This window comes from Myotis myotis, unplaced genomic scaffold, assembly GCF_014108235.1.
Source record: "Myotis myotis isolate mMyoMyo1 unplaced genomic scaffold, mMyoMyo1.p scaffold_m19_p_3, whole genome shotgun sequence".
Taxonomy (NCBI): domain Eukaryota; kingdom Metazoa; phylum Chordata; class Mammalia; order Chiroptera; family Vespertilionidae; genus Myotis; species Myotis myotis.
In genome coordinates, this window is record NW_023416335.1 from 167,811,767 (window position 1) to 167,831,625 (window position 19,859).

General features: G+C 44.9%; 1 protein-coding gene across 4 annotated transcripts in view; it reads right to left on the reverse strand.

Annotated features, from left to right (window-relative positions):
• Window positions 1-16,930, reverse strand: part of ANO6 (anoctamin 6) — a 192,175-nt gene extending 175,245 nt beyond the window's left edge. For 2 of the 4 annotated variants that reach the window (XM_036300891.1, XM_036300888.1), the window contains exon 1: window positions 16,203-16,926. In XM_036300891.1, the coding sequence (XP_036156784.1) occupies window positions 16,203-16,232 (30 nt within the window). In that variant the 5' untranslated portion in view covers window positions 16,233-16,926. Of the gene's footprint in view, window positions 1-16,202 lie in introns of all 4 variants that reach the window. The other 2 variants (XM_036300887.1, XM_036300889.1) reach the window with 2 other exon arrangements.
• Between the last annotated feature and the right edge of the window lie 2,929 nt (window positions 16,931-19,859).

Sequence of the window (19,859 nt, forward strand, 5' to 3'; positions counted from 1 at the left end):
GTTTCCCAGTCACAGCTGGGCAATTAAAATCTGAATTTCTGTAAAGTGAGATGAGCTCATTTTCTCACACACATCCCTTCCAGCTTAAGAAAACATTTGCTAATGTCCTATTATAGGCCAGGCATTGTGTGAGCTGCTAAAGAGATTACAAAAATAACTAAGACCAAAAAAAAATACTTGACTTTAAAGTAAAAATAGAATTAAAAGGTTAAGGATTATTAGTTCGCTATCAATGAGAGATATAATACTTCAGGATTTAATTAAAAATATTTTCCCAGATATTCTTACAGATACAACAGCCTGGGTTGTTACTCGTAATCAAATCAACATGGATGAATCTCCAAAAAGATTATGCTACAGGAAAGAAGTCAGGCACACAGAAGACTACATTCTATATGATCCCATTTATATTATGATCAAGAACAGGCCAAACAAATTTATGGTAGTAGAAGTCATGTGTGACATCTGGAGCGTGGGGAGAAGGCTTGACTTGAAAGGCCGAAGTTATACAAAGCTTACCAAATGAAATGATTAACTATGTGTTTTATGGTATGTAAAATCTGACTTTTAAATATTAAAAAATACCCTCGGACTACATAAATATTAATAGGAATAGAGTGGTCAGATAAAATCATGGCAAAGGGTTAACGGTAGTATCTGGTATACTTGATCTCAACAGCATTTATAAAGAAAATATACCCAATTTGGAAGGAATTTGATGTAATGGCTATGACAAGAAGTTTAATAATATAGTCATACTGCCTCATAGATTCAGTCATGGGTAAAAGATCCTAACATGGAAAACTAACAGGGTTTTAAAATAGTAATGAAAACAGAATTTGTATCCATTTCCTTCTGCCCTATCAACTGGAAACAAAAGTTTTCATTTGCATCTTCCACATCACTCTGCTGCCAGGTACTCTGGCTCTTCACAGGGAAGGCATTCTGAGAGGGATTCTCTAGTACAGTGGCCCTGCCACCCCCCAGCCCCTTATCCATGAGGGATACGTTCTAAGACCCTTATGGGTGCCGGAAACCACAGACAGTACTGAACCCTATATATATATACCCCATGTTTTTTCCTAAATATACATACCTATGTAATTTAATTTATAAATTAGGCACAGTATGAGATTAACAATAACTAATAAATATAAAAATTATAACAATATACTACTGTTATAAAAATTATATGTTCTCTCTCTCATCACCAATCGATAAACTAAGATTACTAAGTGACTAAAAGGCAGAGAGCACATACAGCGTGGACACGCTGGGGAGAGGGATGATTCATGGCCTGGGTGGGACAGAGCAAGATTTCATGCTACTCAGAATGGCGCACAATTTAAAAATTATGAATTGTTTATTTCTGTAATTTTCCAGTTAATATTTTCAGACCGTGGTTGGCCGTGGATAACTGAAAACATGTAAAGTAAAACCTTAGATAAGGGGTGTGTGTGGAGGGGAAGGGAGATACACTACTTAATATCAGGATTTCTCAAAGGGAAAAATCCTTGGTGGAGCAGGTCAGAGTGCGTGTGGGGCTTTTCCATGCTCACACACATTCTGATTCATGTCTAGGGGCTTGGTTATGACTCCCAGCTAATGCCAGTCACTTCCGACCGGAATGAGTCACACCCCTCAGCAGCATGGCAGGAAGACTAAAGATCCAGTTCCTGGCTGAGAATCCAGGAAACCGGCTCTTTCCTAGCTCCCTGCCCTTTTCCAGCGCGAAAGGAAAGGTGGAGTGCAGGGAACAGGTGGACCTGCTTCATTCCTCTTTCCTCCTCCTTTGTCAACTCAAGGCAACTGCACAGATTGCTCAGGCCCAACCTCTCAGCTCCTCCTTTAACGCAAGGAAGGGAGAAGATGGTGCTACACTGAGTTACAAAGGGAGAATAAAGGGAACTGGAAATGACCTGCCAAGTTTTGGTCCTTCCCTACTCAGGACTAATATTTCAGCCCATCTTCCAAGAAATAAAGGGGCATACGACCATACAGCAACAATGCTACCTGCTCATCTTTGCAAGGTGCATTAATAGCTGTAGGAATCAATATAAACAAAGCTCCCAATGGAGCTGGAATTGTGAGCCTAAAACCATTTGCAGTGTTTTACACATGAATCTAATGTACACCTTGAGCCTTCTCATAGACCTGCTTTTTCAAGAATCGAAGGCCATGTTATTGTTAAAATTATGAAAACAGCAGCTGCACTGGTTAGCCATCCCCAGGTGAGGGCCCCTCCTGGCTTTGGATACAGACAAGTTCTGTTCTCAGCAGTGCTATCCTGGTTCAGTCTCCTTTTTCACAATCTTCAAGTATAATTTGCTGGTAGTCTGTTGGCACATTTGCCTGCTCTGCCAGTCTGCCTACTCGTCAAGGGCAGAGGCTGCTTCTGCCTTGTGTATTGCTAAATACCTAGTGCTGAGCACAATGCCTGCCACACAGAAGGTGCTGGGTAGACATGGGGGAAATGAATGAACTTCAGCATGCATTTCTGATTTATTTTATCACTTATTAGAATACAAGCTCCAATGAAAACAGGGTCCTCTATGCCTGATTTGGGATCCTCAAACTCTAAAATGACCCACAGGAGGTCTTCCGTAAATATTGAATGAATAAAGATTGTGAGACAAGATCAATCCAGGGCTCTACGCTAAATTAAATCTCTATGCACATGAGGTTTTAAAAGGGCAATAGACCTGATTTATGAAGGAATTTCCACAGTCAGCTTTCAAAGGGACGTTTCTGTGTGTGCCAAGTAAGTAGAGATTGTGATGGAACGCCTCAAATAAGTATTTTGGAGTGTAAAACAAGCCTGTAGCCACAGTTCAGAGAACTGTACCTCTCAGGAAAACCATGATTGCCCCGTGGCTCAAAAGCCATGTGCTGCCCTAACCGGCTTGGCTCAGTGGATAGAGTGTCGGCCTGCGGACTGAAGGGTCCCAGGTTCGATTCCAGTCAAGGGCATGTACCTGGGTTGCGGGCACATCCCCAGTTAGGGGTGTGCAGGAGGCAGCTGATCAATGTTTCTCTCTCATCGATGTTTCTAACTCTCTATCCCTCTCCCTTCCTCTCTGTAAAAAAATCAGTAAAATATATTAAAAAAAAAAAAAGTCATGTGCTGTGTCGCTTACCCTTACAGCTGATGACAAGGCCGCTAGAAAGTTCACGTCTCCTGTGTTCTGTAAGCTGCGTTGTGCGGGTTGGAGAAGCACAGACCCGGTGGGTACTGAATACTGTTTCAATTTAAATGGAAGCAGGAATTACAAGACAGTCAGGCAATCTTCTGAACGGAGCCCAGGCTGAACCCCTGGATGACAAGAACTGCAATTCTAAGTGCAGTCATGAAGAATGGAATTTTGGTTTTTACTGAAAAGTCACTTCAATGGAAGGCTTAACTATACAGCAAAGACCTTAAATTCTACCAGATCTGGGGATAAAAGCCTTCTTCCCTTCCCTTTGTTGTCTCCTGCCCAAAGGGAAAGCAGTGTCTCACTTTCCTTAGGTCTGATGCTCCTGAATATGGGTGCTCTCCGTTTCTGTGAAGAAGCAGGCTAGGTGTTCAATGGTAATACTGGGACAGAGGAAGGATAAAGGACTCTCCAGAGACAGATGAAGAGCAGGAAAAGGAGCTGACCTGGGATAGATAAAAAGGACCACAGGCCAGAAGAGGGTCCCTTTCTTCCTCACCACAGGATGCTGGCCCACACCCTGGCCCAGTTGAGGTGAGGCTACCTGCAGCAGGCGGATGAAGTTCATCTTTCAACACAGGGAGGAGCCCTCTTTTTACTTCAATCTCCAGGAGACATACCGCTAATCAAATTCAGGTTTTCATCTGCAAATCCAAACCTCAAGAAAAGGTCACTGTCACCTGATCCCTCAGACCTACACTTATCTACGGCTCTTGGGGAGGAAAAGATGGGGCCCCACAGGGAGAGAAAGGAAGGACCCACTCTCTCCTTCACCCCTCCAGACCCAAGGGGGTGCAGATTCCCAAAGTACCTCACAGCCCTCGGAGAGTGGGGTTTGGGTGTGCAGGATAATAAGGTAGCTGAGAAGGTCCTCTCTCAGAGACCCAAGATCATCTCCAATTCTGAAGACACTTAGAGAAGAGGTGCCAAAAGTGAGCTGCCTGCATACACAATGGTCAAAACCTGGGAAGGGGATGGAGGGAAGGTTGTCAAAGTCAAACGGGTTTTTAATATCAGGTCAAAGAACACTCCCCTCGCGTGCCTCGCAACTGCCTTCCCTCCAGTGAACAGTGAACTCTCTGAATGATCCTCCAAGTTTCCACCATTCAGTGGTGACAATGGAATCACGGAGAACCCTGAGCCCTGAGAATCTCACCATTAACCTTCTTCTCCTCTCTTCTCCTGTCATATTCTAAAGGCTCAATTTGCAATAAAAGCTATTTACTTCTTACTTGTCTCCTTGCTCATTTTTTGTGCGTTTGATGCTAGGATGACACAGGGGAGCACACAGACTTTGGTTACAACTGCCTGGCAGCAATTAGGAGAATGAGATAGGCCACAGGTGCCTCTAATGGAAGCAATCCCTACATTTATGAGCCATTTATTGGAAAGATAAGCCCCAGGACCTCTTGCCAAGATTCCCCCTAAAATAGGTTTCCTGGAATTTGGAGAACCCAGTCGGTCTGAAGATCTGCGAGGGTACAGGAAACACAGTAATTATCTATTTACAGAAGCAACATGCTATTCTTCAAATCCTTTATCTTTAAATACACATGTCTACAGAACAGCCACTGCCATGATCATCCTTAACCAGACACACAGCGTGACCCAGAGCGACGCCAGACGGCAGGGGAAGGACTTAGAGCTCGCTGAGATTGAGTAACTGTTCCCATGACTGTGTTTAAATACAAGAATTCATTAGGATGGTAAAATTGTAACTGCCCCTCCTGGAGTGAGTGAAAAAGCTGTGCCAGCACTACCTATGCCACCTTGCCTCCTCCAGACATCTCACAGGCTGAAAAACAGGCTCTGAGAAGTCCAGAAACTTGCCCCAGATGATCGATTCTAGGTGACAAAGTCTAATGCAGTGGTTCTCAACCTTGGCTGCACATTAGAATCACCTGGGAATCTTTATAAAATCCTGATTTCTGGGCCTCACCCTCCAGAAATTCTGTTTCTTTGTTACTAATGTTGTGGCCTCACCCCATAACAAAGAAACAGAATTTCCGGAGGATGAGGCCCAGAAATCAGGATTTTTAAAAGATTCCCAGGTGGTGATTCTAATGTGCAGCCAAGGTTGAGAACCACTAGTCTAACGCAAATTCCAGTCTTCTGAGAACAAGATGTTCCTTTTCCCTCCTCACTGCTGAGATCAACACAGCCTTCACTCCTGCTTTCTTCTTTTAATTTTTTTTTTTTTCCTATCCTCCTAGGGATTAACCCCACCCCCTCCAAGAAACGCTGTTTCTTTACTATTTGTATGACTTGGAAACAATGGTGGGTTTCATTGGTTGGTTTTTCTTTTTCTGAGAAAGAGCATCTTACGTTTTACACTCATTAAACATTCAGGGTTCGTTTCCTAAGTAACAGAAAGAAATAGAATAAGGAACACAACTGTTTCCAATCAGAATATAAATAACTAAACCTTTACAGTAACGTTTTATATGTGGGAAGGGTGCATCATTTTTGTTTAGAATTTAATAGGAGGTAATTTTTCCTACAAACTGAGCACAAGTCGGGTTGCAGGGGCGTGCTTAAGGTGTGTCTGTATGATGCCACACACGGAAAATTTAGCCATCATTGTGTCTGTTCCAAGACTGTTTTACAAACAGCTAGATGGACTGTCTGGAGAAATCATAACAAATTCAATTATGTAAACACAATCTTAGTTTACATAAAACAAGCTTGATAAACAAACCTATAATTTGCATAATTATACTTTGTGAAAGAACATCTATTTAGATGCCTATGACCCTTGGCTAAAGTTCTGCCAAAGTTAAAATCAAAACTATAGAAAAGAGAATTTTAAAGACCAATATCCTTTTTCCCCCCGCCAATTTCAAGTATTTGTATCTCAAAACAATGTGGGAAATAGTAGTTTCAATGTCCTAGATTGAAAGCATTAAATATAAAAGCAACATCTGGACTTCACAAAAGAATACATTTTCTTTCATTTGTACTTTTGGCTACTGAATAACTTACTGCAGCAAGTTCTTTCAATTAGTATTCAGATGTGTAGCCAGGGCAGTAATAAATACCATGGAAGAGAAAGTTGCCTATTAACCCTTCACCTTGCCTTCCATGCAAACATTTCTTTGGATGTTTTGGCTGAATAGTATTTGAATTGCTCTTTGGTACACGTCCAAAATATTTTATTGTTGACTTTTTCAGCCAGTATTCTTTAAACTGGCTGCTTCTTAGAATGAATGCTAATTAATTTCACTTGCAGTATTACAAAGCAAGATCAAACTAAAGGAAAGCAATAATAAAAGTAATGATGACTTAATCACTTGATTTACTAAATTCTCAGTCTCCATCTTTACATATGAGTAACCTATTAGTCAAGAAGTACAGAAAAAAAGCAAACATTTTTCTAGTGTGCTGCTTCTTTATCTGTCCTTGGGTTGAAATATATCATATTATGCTTAATATGATAGTGTCTAACAAGCATGTCAAACTTGCGGGCCATATATGGCCTGCCGGCCGCAAGTTCGACATGCTTGGTCTAAAAGAATAAGAGTATTCAAGAGCTGATATTCTCTTATTGTTCTCTCCATAAAAAGTGCATCTGATTGCATCTTCTGTCTTTAGTGGGAGTCATCAAAATTTGGGGGGCTGCATTGTTTACTAGTAATTTGGGCAAATTATCAATTTTATTTATACTCATTCTGCTGTTAAGAAGACTAATTACTGGAGCAATTTTAGATGATTTTTATGTTCTAAGAGAGTTTAATGGAGACCATTAAACACTCATTCGAAACATAAAAAAAAGAGAAAGTACATTTCCTTGGCTGAAGGTAATTGGGAATATTTTCCAGTTCTAAAACTAGTGATTTTTCCCCAGGCCCAGTCCTAAATGCACTGTATCAGAAGCAGCTCAAGCAGCTTCCAACCCTCCATTACCATTTAAGATGGGAAAAGGAAGAGGAGGAAGACGACAACGACCCAAAGGCTGCCCTGTGGTGATGTGTGTGGAATGTGTGTGTGCTCCGGCCATCGTTTCGCTAAGAATGTGAATTCAAGTGCAGCACAATATTAGTTTCAGTATAAAAACTGTACAGATTTTTGTATAACTGATAAGATTCTTTGTAGAGAAAATACTTTAAAAAATGCAGGCTGTAGCTTTTTGAGGGGCTACTATATAAAGTTAGCTTTTAAGGCTTCTGATGTTAAATGTTTCTAAATGTTTAATGGTTTCTTTCATTTCTTGACGTGTCTATGATAGCACAGCAACTTATAGGAAATTAGTATCAATATTAAGTGTTGGGTTTTTTATAACGTTGCAAAGCATTATGATATGCAAGCTGTGGGGTACAGAGGTCAGTAAGATAGCCCTATTGACCCTCTAAGACTATCAGCTTTTTGTTAAGATGTATTCAATTGCCTGGAATACAAAACAACTAAGAAGTATGATAACAGAAGAAAATCTAAAGTATTATTAGCCAGGGTGAAAACTTTTATTAAAATATAATCCTTTTAATTCAGCCTGCCACAGATTCCACTTTGAGAGATCAAGACCATCCTTTAAAGCTAGATTGTGGGATACTTAATAATATATTATAATCTCCCCTCAAGAATTTCGGCATTTAAATAGTATCTCTGATATAAACCTTCATAGGAGCTTTTAGTCTGAATTTCTTGACTTCTAAAAGAAAAATGAGATGTACAGCAATCTACATATGGAACTGTCACAGCCACTCAAGAAAAAAGAAAGGGGTGTGAGTGGAACTCCTTTACTCTTCTAGAGCTGACTTGTCAGACCCAAAGAATCAGGAGAATTATAAAAGGAATCTCTTGGAAAGTAACTATCTGACCCATGAGTTAGAACCTGGAAGATAAATTGCGACTGTGGATTTGAAACTGAAAATAACAAAAGGTTATGAAAAAGAGTCAAATTGACTATGCTCAAAGAGAAACACTTCAAGGACAGTTGGTTTTGTTTTTTTTCAGCTGTCATCACCGATAGGAAAAAAAAAGGAGGGGGTGGGGAACCTTTTTTCAAATATACATAACCTTTTCTCAAATATAAAAAATCCCCTTGCCCTAGCAAACAAGGCAAGTGCGGCATCAAGGATTATTCTTTGAGAAATGCTGCATTTCAAAATGCTCAGGACATTCCCTTGTCCTAGTCCCATTCCCGCCTTATCTTCTCATTCCTTCTAGGGCCGGCTCAGGAACTGCCTCTGTAGAACTACCTTGGATTTGCCAAAGCAAGATTGCGAACTTTCTCCTTGGTACCAGGACTGACCCTGGTACACATCTTGATTACGGCACTAACTGCAGATTACTGCAATTATCTATTCACATATCCGCCTCTTCCCTAGATAGTGAGGCACTGAAGGTCAGCTAGGTCTGAGTATCAACATTTTTATAACAGATGACTAAGGGAATCTCAAATGCCACAGAAGAGAATTCTACTAGGGCCATAAAACCCCTAAGCATTTATGTTAATCAAATTATTTTAAAAGAGCAATTCATTTATGCATTCTTTAACAATGATGTGCTTGACTTCTACTGAATATCAAGCACCATTCTAGACACCAGGGACATAGCTTAGAACACAACGCACACAGACATCTGCCTTCAAGGAACTTACAATGTAGAGGACAGTGAGGAAGAGAAAAAAAATCTTTTAACTATACAAGATTTAAGTATTTTGCATGATCTTTAGAAAGCCCAAATGACCTAGTCCCAATCCCCAAGAAATTTATACTCTAGTTGTGGGGATAATTAATGCAAAGATAATGAACAACAAAGACCGAAAACAAGGTCAATGCTAATTGGGTAGAACAGAAAGATAAGGGGTGTGAGAATTCATTGGTGGGCTCCTTGGGCTAGGTCAAAGGCATGGGGAACCTTTTTTCTGCCAAGGGCTGTTTGGATATTTATATCATCATTGGAGGGCCATACAAAATTATCAACTTAAAAATTAGCCTGCTACATTGGGTCAAACATTTAATTAACTCACCCCTAATGCCTCGGCAGGGCCAGTCCAAATTATTTCATGGGCCTTAGACGGCCTGAGGGCCAGACCTTCCCCACCCCTGGGCTAGGAGGATCAGTAATAGCTTTCAGGGTTTGTGACAGGCTTGGAGAAACGAGGATGTGAGTCTGGTTGTTACAAGGGAGGGAGATGTCAGAGCCAAAGCAGAGGAGACATGTGTAAGACCTGTTGGAAGAAGAAAAAATTCTCCCCTCCTGCAAACCTGTTCTCCTTCTCCTCTGGCCACCACTTTCCTCCTCATCACTCAATTTCAGTCCAAGCCTCACCCAGATCTCCTCTCTGCTGGCAGCATCCAGTCCCTTGAGGCCTTATAGATGGCGGATCTTTTAAAAGCTCTCAGACTCACTCATCTCTAATTGCATGGCCACTGCAGGCATTTCTGAACTTGACTACTCGAAAGGCTTACCTCCATTATCTCTTTCCCATCCATTTCCAACATACTGTCAGGGAGTGCTTTCCAAGAGCAAATTCACTATCACTCCTTTCCTTGAAACCTTTCAGGAACTCCAAATCACAGACACAGTAAAATCCCCAATCCTTAAAACATGTGGAAGATTCTTCATGCGCCACCCCCTCCTGCCTTCCCAGCCTTGTGACGGCTCCCTTCCACCACAGGTGACTGCTTGGAATTCCAGACTCTCCTGCTCTCTATGCCACTGCACCTGCCCGGTCCTTCAACACCTGGCCCACTAATCCCTCCAGAGAAGCTGTCTCCCATTCTCTGCCCACGGCTGTATATATACCTCAATACTGGCACTTCCTGCAAATGTCTGGTTCCAGAGACCCTACCTCTCCAAGAGGTGCCTCTTTAGTCAACCAACACCCAGCCCAGCACCTAACCCTGCACCTGGCACAGCAGCTTTGCTCAATTAATGTTGATAAAGCAAAACTGAAGCTAGGACAAGATTTACAGGCAATTAAACCTAAAGTAGGGCCCTCCCTGGCCAGGTGGCTCAGTTGGTTGTAGCGTCATCCCCAGCACCGAAAGGTTGCAGGTTCCATTCCTGGTAGGGCCCATACCTAGGTTGTTGGTTCAATCCCCAGTTGGGGCACTTACAGGAGGCAACCAATAGATGGATGTTTCTCATATCATGTCTCTCTTCTTTCTCTCTCTCTCTTTGTCAAATGAATAAAAGCATAACCTCCAGGGAGGATTAAAAACAAAACATATCATAGGTAGTAAGGGGATAGAGACTGTGTGGGAAGACAGAGAAAAGGGAGCCAATAAAAACTGAGAGGTACGGCTGAACCATCATTTTTAAGAGGTAATGGGCCTCTGCCCAACCCGCCCGCCCCAGCGACATGACAATTAGCTGTGGGGATCAGACAGTACATGCTTTCGATAAGCAGCCTGGGAGTGCACAACAGCCAAAACTACACCAAAGACGTTTTGCCTGAACTATGTGACCTGTTTCTGTAGCCCCCCCCCCCTTTTTTTAAGAACACCTTTCCTCTCTCAGTGAAGTCTGAACCATGGACATGCAAGAAACAAAACAAAACGGCATACTAAATCTGCCTTAAATACAATAGCTACATTCTGGCTACAAAAGATGTTTCCATCACTTTCTACATCAACGGGTAGAGATGTTGGATTCGATTCCGATTAACTTGGGGGTGGCGGAGGGTGCTCCTGGGAGCACGGCAGCCACAGAGCTTCTTCCACACACCAGGCACACACAGGCTGCCTCAGCATGTGATCTCCAGGAGCACCAGCGCAACAGGGCTGCAGGCCACGTATTTCCCACCACGACATCCTGGATTAACATCTGTGGTTGGTTGTTGAAGCTCATGGAGAAATAGGTGGCCTTTTGTAAAAGTGCTCTCATGCCAACAGGTTGCCTCATTTGCAAATCTTTGGGAATAATGTCTGGTGGCCACGAGTTAAGCAAATATGGAAAAGATACCCATGGTAAGATGTACCATCTTTGACTCTCTAGATTGGTTCATGCCAAACAAGGAAGAAATCTTTTTGCTTAAAATACTGAACATTTTTCAAAACTAAGCAGGAACTCACTAAAAAAAAAAAAAAAAAAGAAAGGCCCTCAAATCCCAGTCTAGTAGAAGGCATATGTATGCATGTAAAATATCTCTACCATGTAACCAGGGACTACATGTAGTTTCAAAGTTTGTTTTTCTTTTTTGCCTCTCCTAAATTAGCTGATGGTAGATGTGTTTTCTCTAGGAAGTTATATCAAAATAACTCTTCTGTTCTGAATAATACCGTTAACACTATAGAGAGATTTCATAGAAATTTTCTGGACCTGAGTAGGTTTAAATTATTATACAGCTATTAGTAGTGACAATCAAGTACTAGGGAAAATACGTTAGCCAACAGCTTTAACACAGCCCTGCATTACAAAACTAGAGGCAGAGGTTAAATTTATAATCTTCATTTCACCAGAGTCTCCTCTCCCACAGTTGGAAATTACAGTTATTTCATAAAAGTCTGTACACTATCAGCCTACTTCTGGTAACCTTTTGAAAGGCTTATGTTACAATGACATCAACTTTCCATTGGTATGGTAAACATTTTTTCTTGATATAAAACCACTGCAACCCACTTTAAATGTATGTAATAACCAAAAATTGCTGAGACATATTTAAGTGATATTTGGTGCCTGACATAAATTATGTTGAATTGACCCCTACACACACTTAAGTATTCATATCAGTAGCCTATAGAGCAGTGGTTCTTAACCTTGGCTGCACATTAGAATCACTTGGGAATCTTTTTAAAATCCTGATTTCTGGGCCTCATCCTCCAGAAATTCTGTTACTAATGCTGTGGCCTCATCCCATAACAAATAAACAGAATTTCCGGAGGATGAGGCCCAGAAATCAGGATTTTTAAAAGATTCCCAGGTGATTCTAATGTGCAGCCAAGGTTGAGAACCACTGCTATAGAGGGAAGGATGAAGGAGAGGCAAAGATACTTAATTTTTCTTAAATTTATCTACCGTTTGACTTGATAGAACTAGCATAGATTACACCTGTAATCTATAATAAAAGCATAATATGCTAATTAAACCAGATGTCCTTCTGGACGACCTTCTGGATGAAGCCAGGACTGCGTGGGAAGCCCAGGTCCTGGGTGCCAGAGGGAAGCCAGTGCCAGAAACTGGGAGAAGGAAGGCCTACTCTTGCACAAATTTCGTGCATCAGGCCTCTAGTTATAAATAAAAAGATGAATTTTATGATGCTTCATCATGCAAGCACGGACTAAACCAAGTTAGCTTTCTTTCTAAACTGAGATGTACCAATGGCACAGAGGGACAAACATAGCTCAGAGTGTCCTTTTTATTTTCATTTCTATTTGGGTTTTTACCATTATTTATTCACCATACTCAATATAAACAGTTACACTTCACCATAATAAACAAGAGTATTTTCCAATGCAACAGACTGCTAATTTTATAACTTTCTAAAGTTTGCTCCTATGAATATTTTTATGTAATCATCATTTACTACTAAAGCCTGCCAATAGCATTATATCTAACAGCTGGAGTCACCAGAGGGAAAGTGCATTAATCTACGCAGGTCTTGCAAATCAGAAAACCTGGGTTTGAACTTGAACTACTTGTGGGAGAAGCAGGCGGATCAACCTGTGAGCTTCAGTTTTCTCTCCTATACAAAAGGAAAACACTACTTGCTCCCTCTATAAGGATGGATACCTAATAAATTGTTCTCAACTGAATGACAAGTAAAGCTGAACCATGGAGTAAAATCCCCTCTATTCACTTTGTCTCTAATCAACAAGTTATCACTTTCTATGAATTTTTAAATGAGCAGTGATTATAATAGACTAGAGGCCTGGTGCACAAAAATTTGTGCACTCAGGGGGGAGGGGGGGGTCCCTCAGCCCGGCCTGTGCCCTCTCGCAGTCTGGGACCCCTCGGGAGATAACGGCCTGCTGGCTTAGGCCTGCTCCCGGGTGGCAGAGGGCAGGCCCAATCCCTAAGAGCAGCCCCTGGTCGGGCTCAGAGCAGGGCCGATTGGGGAGTTGGGGCGCCGCCCCATCATGCATAGAGCAGGGCGGATTGGGAGGTTGCGATGCCACCCTCAGTCACGTTCAGGGTAGGGCCGATTGGGGGGTTGGGGCACCGCCCCTTGTCACACTCAAGGCAGGGTCGATAGGGAGGTTGCGGCACCATCCCCTGTCACGCACAGAGCAGGGACAATCAGGGGGTTGGGGAACTGCCCCCTGTCACGCACAGAGCAGGGCCCATCAGGGGGGTTGGGGCTCCGTACACTGTCACGCACAGAGCAGGGTCAATCAGGGGGTTGGGGAGCTCCCCAATGTCACTCAAAGAGTAGGGCCGATAGGGGAGTTGGGGCACCACCCCAGTCACACACAGAGCACGGCGGATCAGGGGGTTGGGGCGCCGCCCTCTATCACCCACAAAGCAGGTCTGATCAGGGGGTTGGGGCGCCGCCACTGTCACACTCAGGGCAGGGCCGATGGGGAGGTTATGGCTCTACCCCGTCACACACGGAGCAGGGCCCGTGGGGTGGGGGGGTTGGGGCACCGCACCCTGTCATACACAGAGCAGGGCCAATCAGGGGGTTGGGGAGCTCCCCCCTATCAGGCACACAGCAGGGCTGATCAGGGGGTTGGGGCGCCTTCCCCTGTCACGAACAGAGCAGGGTGGATAGGGAGGTTGTGGCCCCACCCCCTGTCACACACAGAGCCGCAGGGCGATCAGGGGCTTTGGGTGCTGCCCCCTGTCATGCTGATCCTGATGCCAGGAGGCCTCGCAGCTCCGCTGATCCTGGTGCTGGGAGGCATATTACCCTTTTACTATATAGGATAGAGGCCTGGTGCATGGGTGGGGGCCGGCTGGTTTGCCCTGAAGGGTGTCCTGGATCAGAGTGGGGGGTCCCCACTGGGGTGCCTGGCCAGCCTGGGTGAGGGGCTGAGGGCTGTTTTCAGGCTGGCGGGTGACTGAAGCTCCCAACCGCTCCTTTTTTTCTTTTTCTTTTTTATTCTGGGCCAGCTTTAGCTCTGACTCCAGCTCTGAGGCCTCTGCTGCTGAAAGCAGGTATCTGGTTTGTTTGTGTTCTATAATCGAAACACTGTATCAACTCCAGCTCTGAGATCCCGGCTCACTGAAAGCAGGTTTCTGGGGTTTTGTTTAGCTTCTGTATTTGTAACTATGTTTCAAACTGCAAGCTCAGAGGCTGGCAAGGCAGGCAGGGAACGTTGGTTTCCTCCATCACTGAAGCAAGCAAGCCTCATGTTAGTTTCAAGCTGCCTGGCTGCCTGGGCCATCTTGGCTGGCAGTTAATTTGCATATCACCCTGATTAGCCAATGGGAAGGGTAGCGGACGTATGCTAATTACCATGTTTCTCTTTTATTAGATAGGATGATTCATAAAAACAACTTAACTGTCTGGCTACAGATGAATGGAGATATGGTGTGTGTGATATATAAAGTAACAGTATTCAGCCATGAGAGAGAAGGAAATCTTGCCATTTGTGACACCATGGATGGAACCTGAAGGCATTTTGCTAAGTGAAATAAATAACACATAGAAATACAAATACTGCACTTATATTGAAATCTAAAAGAGCTAAACTCATAGAAACCCAATGGGGGGTGGAGACGTTGGTCAAACTTATAGTTATGAGTACGTTCTGGAGATCTAATGCACAGCATAGTGATTATAGTTCATAACACTGTGTCATATACTTTAAAGATGCTAGAAGAGATCTTAAATGTTCTCGGCAAAAAAAGAGAAATGGTAATTATGTTAGGTGATGGAGGTGTTAGCTAAGTAAGGCTTGGGTAGTAATCATCTTGCCATATATGGGAATCAAACCAACACACTGTACATTTTAAACTTATACAGTGTTACATGTCAACTATATCGCAATAGAAATAAAAAAATAACTAAATAAATTAGCGGTGCCACATCTAACTCCTAAGATTAAGTTACTTTCTAAAGTTATTAGAGAAGATGAGGACTTTAAGACATGAACAGAAACTGTTATGTTTAGAGTGATCTGCATCCAGGAAACCGAGGCGGAGCCTGTGGCGCCGACCAGCAAGGTAACTTAATTGCCAGTCTTCGGGAGGGACCCACAGTCTCCATCATTCTGAGTGTTCTCTTCAGAGACCTGATTTTCTCCCTACCCCTTCCAATTGCTCCATCCCCTCCCCGCTTCCTCCTACCCTTTTGTTAGCTTTTAAACAGCTCTCCCTCCACCCCTTTTATAACTTTGTGCATTTTTAACTCTAATTAGGAACGGGCTTGCCCCGCCCCCCAGGCTCCAGAGGCCTTCTGGACTCGTAGGAAATGCCTGCGGTCCACCTACCTAAGGGCTTCCACCTCTGATTATCACCTCCCGGGCTCTGCGGATGAAAGGAGGCTGCGGGTCCGCGGCCACAAATCAGTTCCCCGGCCGCTCCACCTGCCCCAATCCTGCCCGCCAGAGCCCTGCATTCGCCTTAACCCAAAGAGGATTCAGGCGGTCACACCCCAGTCCTCCCAGCCCGAACCCACTCCCCCCACCCCACCGACAGGCTCGCCGCCAGCGCCGGCTTTGGAGAACACCAGCGCTGGTTCAAGGCGGAGGAAATGACCCAAAAGTTGTTGTTTCTGAGTCAAGACTTCCGCACGCAGCGGCGTCCCCCTGCCTCCCGTGACTGTTCCAGGGCTGCGTCCCTTCCCATCCAGCGTCTGTTCTCGGGGCCCCTGCTTGCCCCGCGCCTCCCTGGCCTTCCCGGGGGTCGTCGGCCTCCGCCAGCGCAGCCCGCAGGCGACCCCGGTCGGCGGCCCGAGGCGTCCGCATTGCGGCCCCCGGGACGCCGGCTCGGGCTTCCTACTCCCGGCCCCGGGCGCCCGCCCGCCTGCGCTCCTCGGAGCGGCCGAGGGTCCCCGCAGGCCTCCCCGCGGCGGGCGCAGCGCCCACGCGCGGTCCCCAACTTCCTCCGCGTGGGCTCGGGCTTTCGGGCGGGGACGCGGGGCCCCGCGCCGGCGCCCCATGGGAACCCCTTGCTCACCGATATCTCCATCCTCGTCGTCGTCCTCATCCAGCTCCAGGTCTAACAGAACGTCCCTGGTCATCATTGCGCCCCCGAAGGCGGCTCCGAACTTGGCGCGAAGTTGGGACTCCCGGGTCCCGAACGACGCAGCTGTCGTGGGCCGGGCGCCCGAGTGGGGACCGCGGGGCGGGTCTGGCTCCCGGCTCCGGGGACGCTGCGCCCTGCCCAGCCCGCGCTCCGGGAAGCCGATCCGGCCGCCGACCCGAACCCGGCGCCCAAGGCTACCCCTCGCCACTGAGCATGCCCAGTGCGCGGCGAGGCTGCTGCGGAATGATCGCCTTCCCCCGCTTATTAGGCGCCCGGGAGGAAGTCGGGAGGCAGAGGGAGAGTCCGGAGGCAGAGGGTGTAGTCGGCGCTCGCCTTCTGCACGCTAGTGACCTGGTGGAAGGGCGAGGCGGGAGCACGCGCGGGGGGAGTGCGCGGCTCTGCAACGCGGCCCCCGGGCGCGGCAGCTTTCTGTTCTAAGGTCATAGGTACATACAGGCGCGGGGCTTGCTTTCTTTGATCACTGTTACCGCAGAGGGGAAAACGCCGCCGCAGCTCGCGGGAGGAACCTTGAAGGCGAGCCCGTTTGAATGGTGCTTAAAGGCGACGTGGAGCCAGTGGAGGATCTTCAAGGATCCGTGTCTCTGGCTCAAAAGGGGAAACGAATCTTCTGTAGGGAAAGTGGGGAGGGAGATGACAGAGGAAGAGGTAAAGCTCGTAGATGGTAGATGATACGCAACACGAGAAGAAAAAAAAAAAGAGCGAGATTTAAAGAAGCATATTCACAAAAGGGTTTCCGCCCAAAGTGAGGTTAGGAAGGGAGAGAAGCGCCCCCTAGCCCCGCCCGCTGAGCACGCACAGGGCGTGGTCAGAAGATGATCACTGAGTGTTCTCTCTCCCTTTAGGACCTGGTAAAGCTTAGTCCTACGTGGCAGAAAGGCAGAGGAAACCAAGACCTCCACCAGGTAAACTCCGAGGTCGTGTGAAAAGCGATAATAACCCGAGGAAATAAGGTGCTGAAATAAGATTGAGGCACAGAGTAAAAGAATGCATTCCTGAAGACCAAAGGGAACAATAGGACAAGTCCAAAGGGATTCTATTTTGAACACACAGGGCGCAGTTTGAACTGCAGGCTCCTGGAATCATGTTTCTGTGGATCTTTCTTTCAAGAAGGCTGGTGAATTTAGGTGGGTCAGTTTTGACTTCTCAAAAGGGCTGGAGAGTTCTATTTGAAATTCTTGTTATAGTCATTGTCTCTCTAACACTTCTCATTGAAACTTTTTATATTTTTTTCCACTGAAGTACCAGAATTATTATGATAATCATGAGAACACTAAAGCTTCTGTGCATTTTATTTTCCCATACACATATTTTTGATGTTTTTATGTGAAAGAAATAAGACATTGAGATGAATCATAACTGGGAAAACAGCCATGAATATGCATTTTAAGACATGAGGAAATTGCTTTTAGGAAAATATCCAGGAAACACTATACTTACTTCTTAGGGAAACTTTCTGAATAAAGAAATTTCCTTTCAATATAAAGAGAAAACAATATAGTATTTTGAAGGTGGGTGGGGGGAGGGAAAAATGGAAGAATACACACAAAAATGAGAAGAAAAAACTGGTGTGTGTGTACGTACGTGTACGCGCATGTATTAGAGAAAGGAAGGAGAGTGAGAGAGAAACATTGATCAGCTGCCTCCTGCACAGCCCCCTACTGAGGATCCAGTGACAACACCAGCATGTGCTCTGACCTGAATCAAACCAGCAACCTTTTGGTGTACAGACAACACCCAACCAACTGACCACACTGGTCAGGGCAAAAAATGTTTTATTTTAGTGAACTCTCTTTTCCCAGCACTGGTGGGACCTACTGTAATAGAAATCCCAGAGCTATTTTAGTTACGTGGTCTGTTTTCACTATTTTCATTTAACAGGTGCATATACAGTGCTTTTTATGTGCGAGGCACAGGTCTAAATGTTTTATATTCAGTGATTTAATTCTCATACCAACCCTAGGAGTCATTACCACACTCAGGGCAATGGAGTAACTTATCTAAAATCACACAGAGAGTAAGTGGCAAGGCTGAGATTCAAACCCAAGCAGCTTGTTTGGCTAAGAATGGCTAAGAATCTCTGTTCTTAGCCATGTTACAAACCACTTCCAAAGACATTTCTAAATCCGTTTAAAAAACAACAACACATGCACAAACAACCCCCCCCCCCCCCCCCCCGCCACACACACACACACACACACACACCCTCCCTACCAATTCCAAACTCCCAAATGCTCAACAACTCCCAGCCAGAGTTTTCTCACCAAATGGTCTGGTGTTTATGGCCTAAGACTTCGCTCAAAGTTAATTAGTAGTTAGAAAACTCCTGTGGTCGACTTTGCAACAGGTTTCAGTGAGTCATCTAAAATTCTTCACAGATTTTAGAGTTTACATTTTTTCTTGCTTGATAAACGTTGCAGACAGACTCTGCTGGCCTTATGTAAAAAGGTGGCTGGAAGGGAAGTGAATTATTTACTTAGATTAGCTGTGAGTCTATTATTAGTAAACTCCATAATTTCATTTAAGCCATTTTTTTTCTTGCAGTTTCTCTCATGCATTTTTTTTAACCAAGTAATATATGCTTCAAAAATAATCAAGGTAATAGGCCTTTGTAAGAACCACACCTATGATCCTAAAAAATATCAGTTATATCATGAATAGTTTGTGAAATAAAATGTTCTTAATATGTGGCCAGGTTATTGGATTTGCAAAGCTTTTCCAAGTCAGAGATCATAGGCCAAGTATTTCCTCTATCATTGGTCTCCTTCATTTGGTCACAGGATGTGCTTTCTCTGCCCATTCCTTAAATCTTGGTGTTTCTCTGGTTTCAGTCCTTGGGCCCCTTTTAAACTCATTCAGGCATAGAACTTGACTATCCCAAGCAAGGCCAGGTTCATAGGCATTCAAACATCGCATTCACACAGGGTCCTACACAAAAAAAGGCTTAATGCTTGGGGTCTTAATACTCTGTGGTTGCTGGCTTGAAATTCTTAATAATGTCACCTTTGAATTTTATTTTGTAAGTGAAATTCAAAGAGACAGTAGAGCTTGTGTGAGTTCACATGCAGTCCTGCCTCCTTGGGGTGGGTTCTCAGCGCCAGCTCCCCTATTCCCTGGCACCTCAGCCCTACCCATCCTCCCCGTTGCCCCACTCAGGACCAGGATCACCAGGGCCTGGGGGGACCTGGGCAAGGGCACAGGGAAGGTTAAGTTCATGTGTATGTACCCATGGTATCTTAGGCTGGGGCATGGTGGCACCTGTCCCTGCCCTAGACTGGCAGTGTCACGGGGTACCCAGAAGTGACTCAGTGGAGATGAGTCTCTTACCCATCCCCCATTCCTGTGCATCCTGGCAGGGAAGTGCCAATCTCTTGGATGTTGCTCTTCCACTGTAATTTGGAGCATAGAGTCCATGAGAAGAGGAGATACCTGGCTCAACTTCCCTACCCTCAGCCAGAGCATGGTCTGTCAGTGCTACAGATTGGTGGGAGGGGGCCCTGGCAGCTGAAGGATGTCATGCAGTCTTTGAACAAGGGACCCTGCGTTTTCATTTTGCACTGGGCCCTGGAA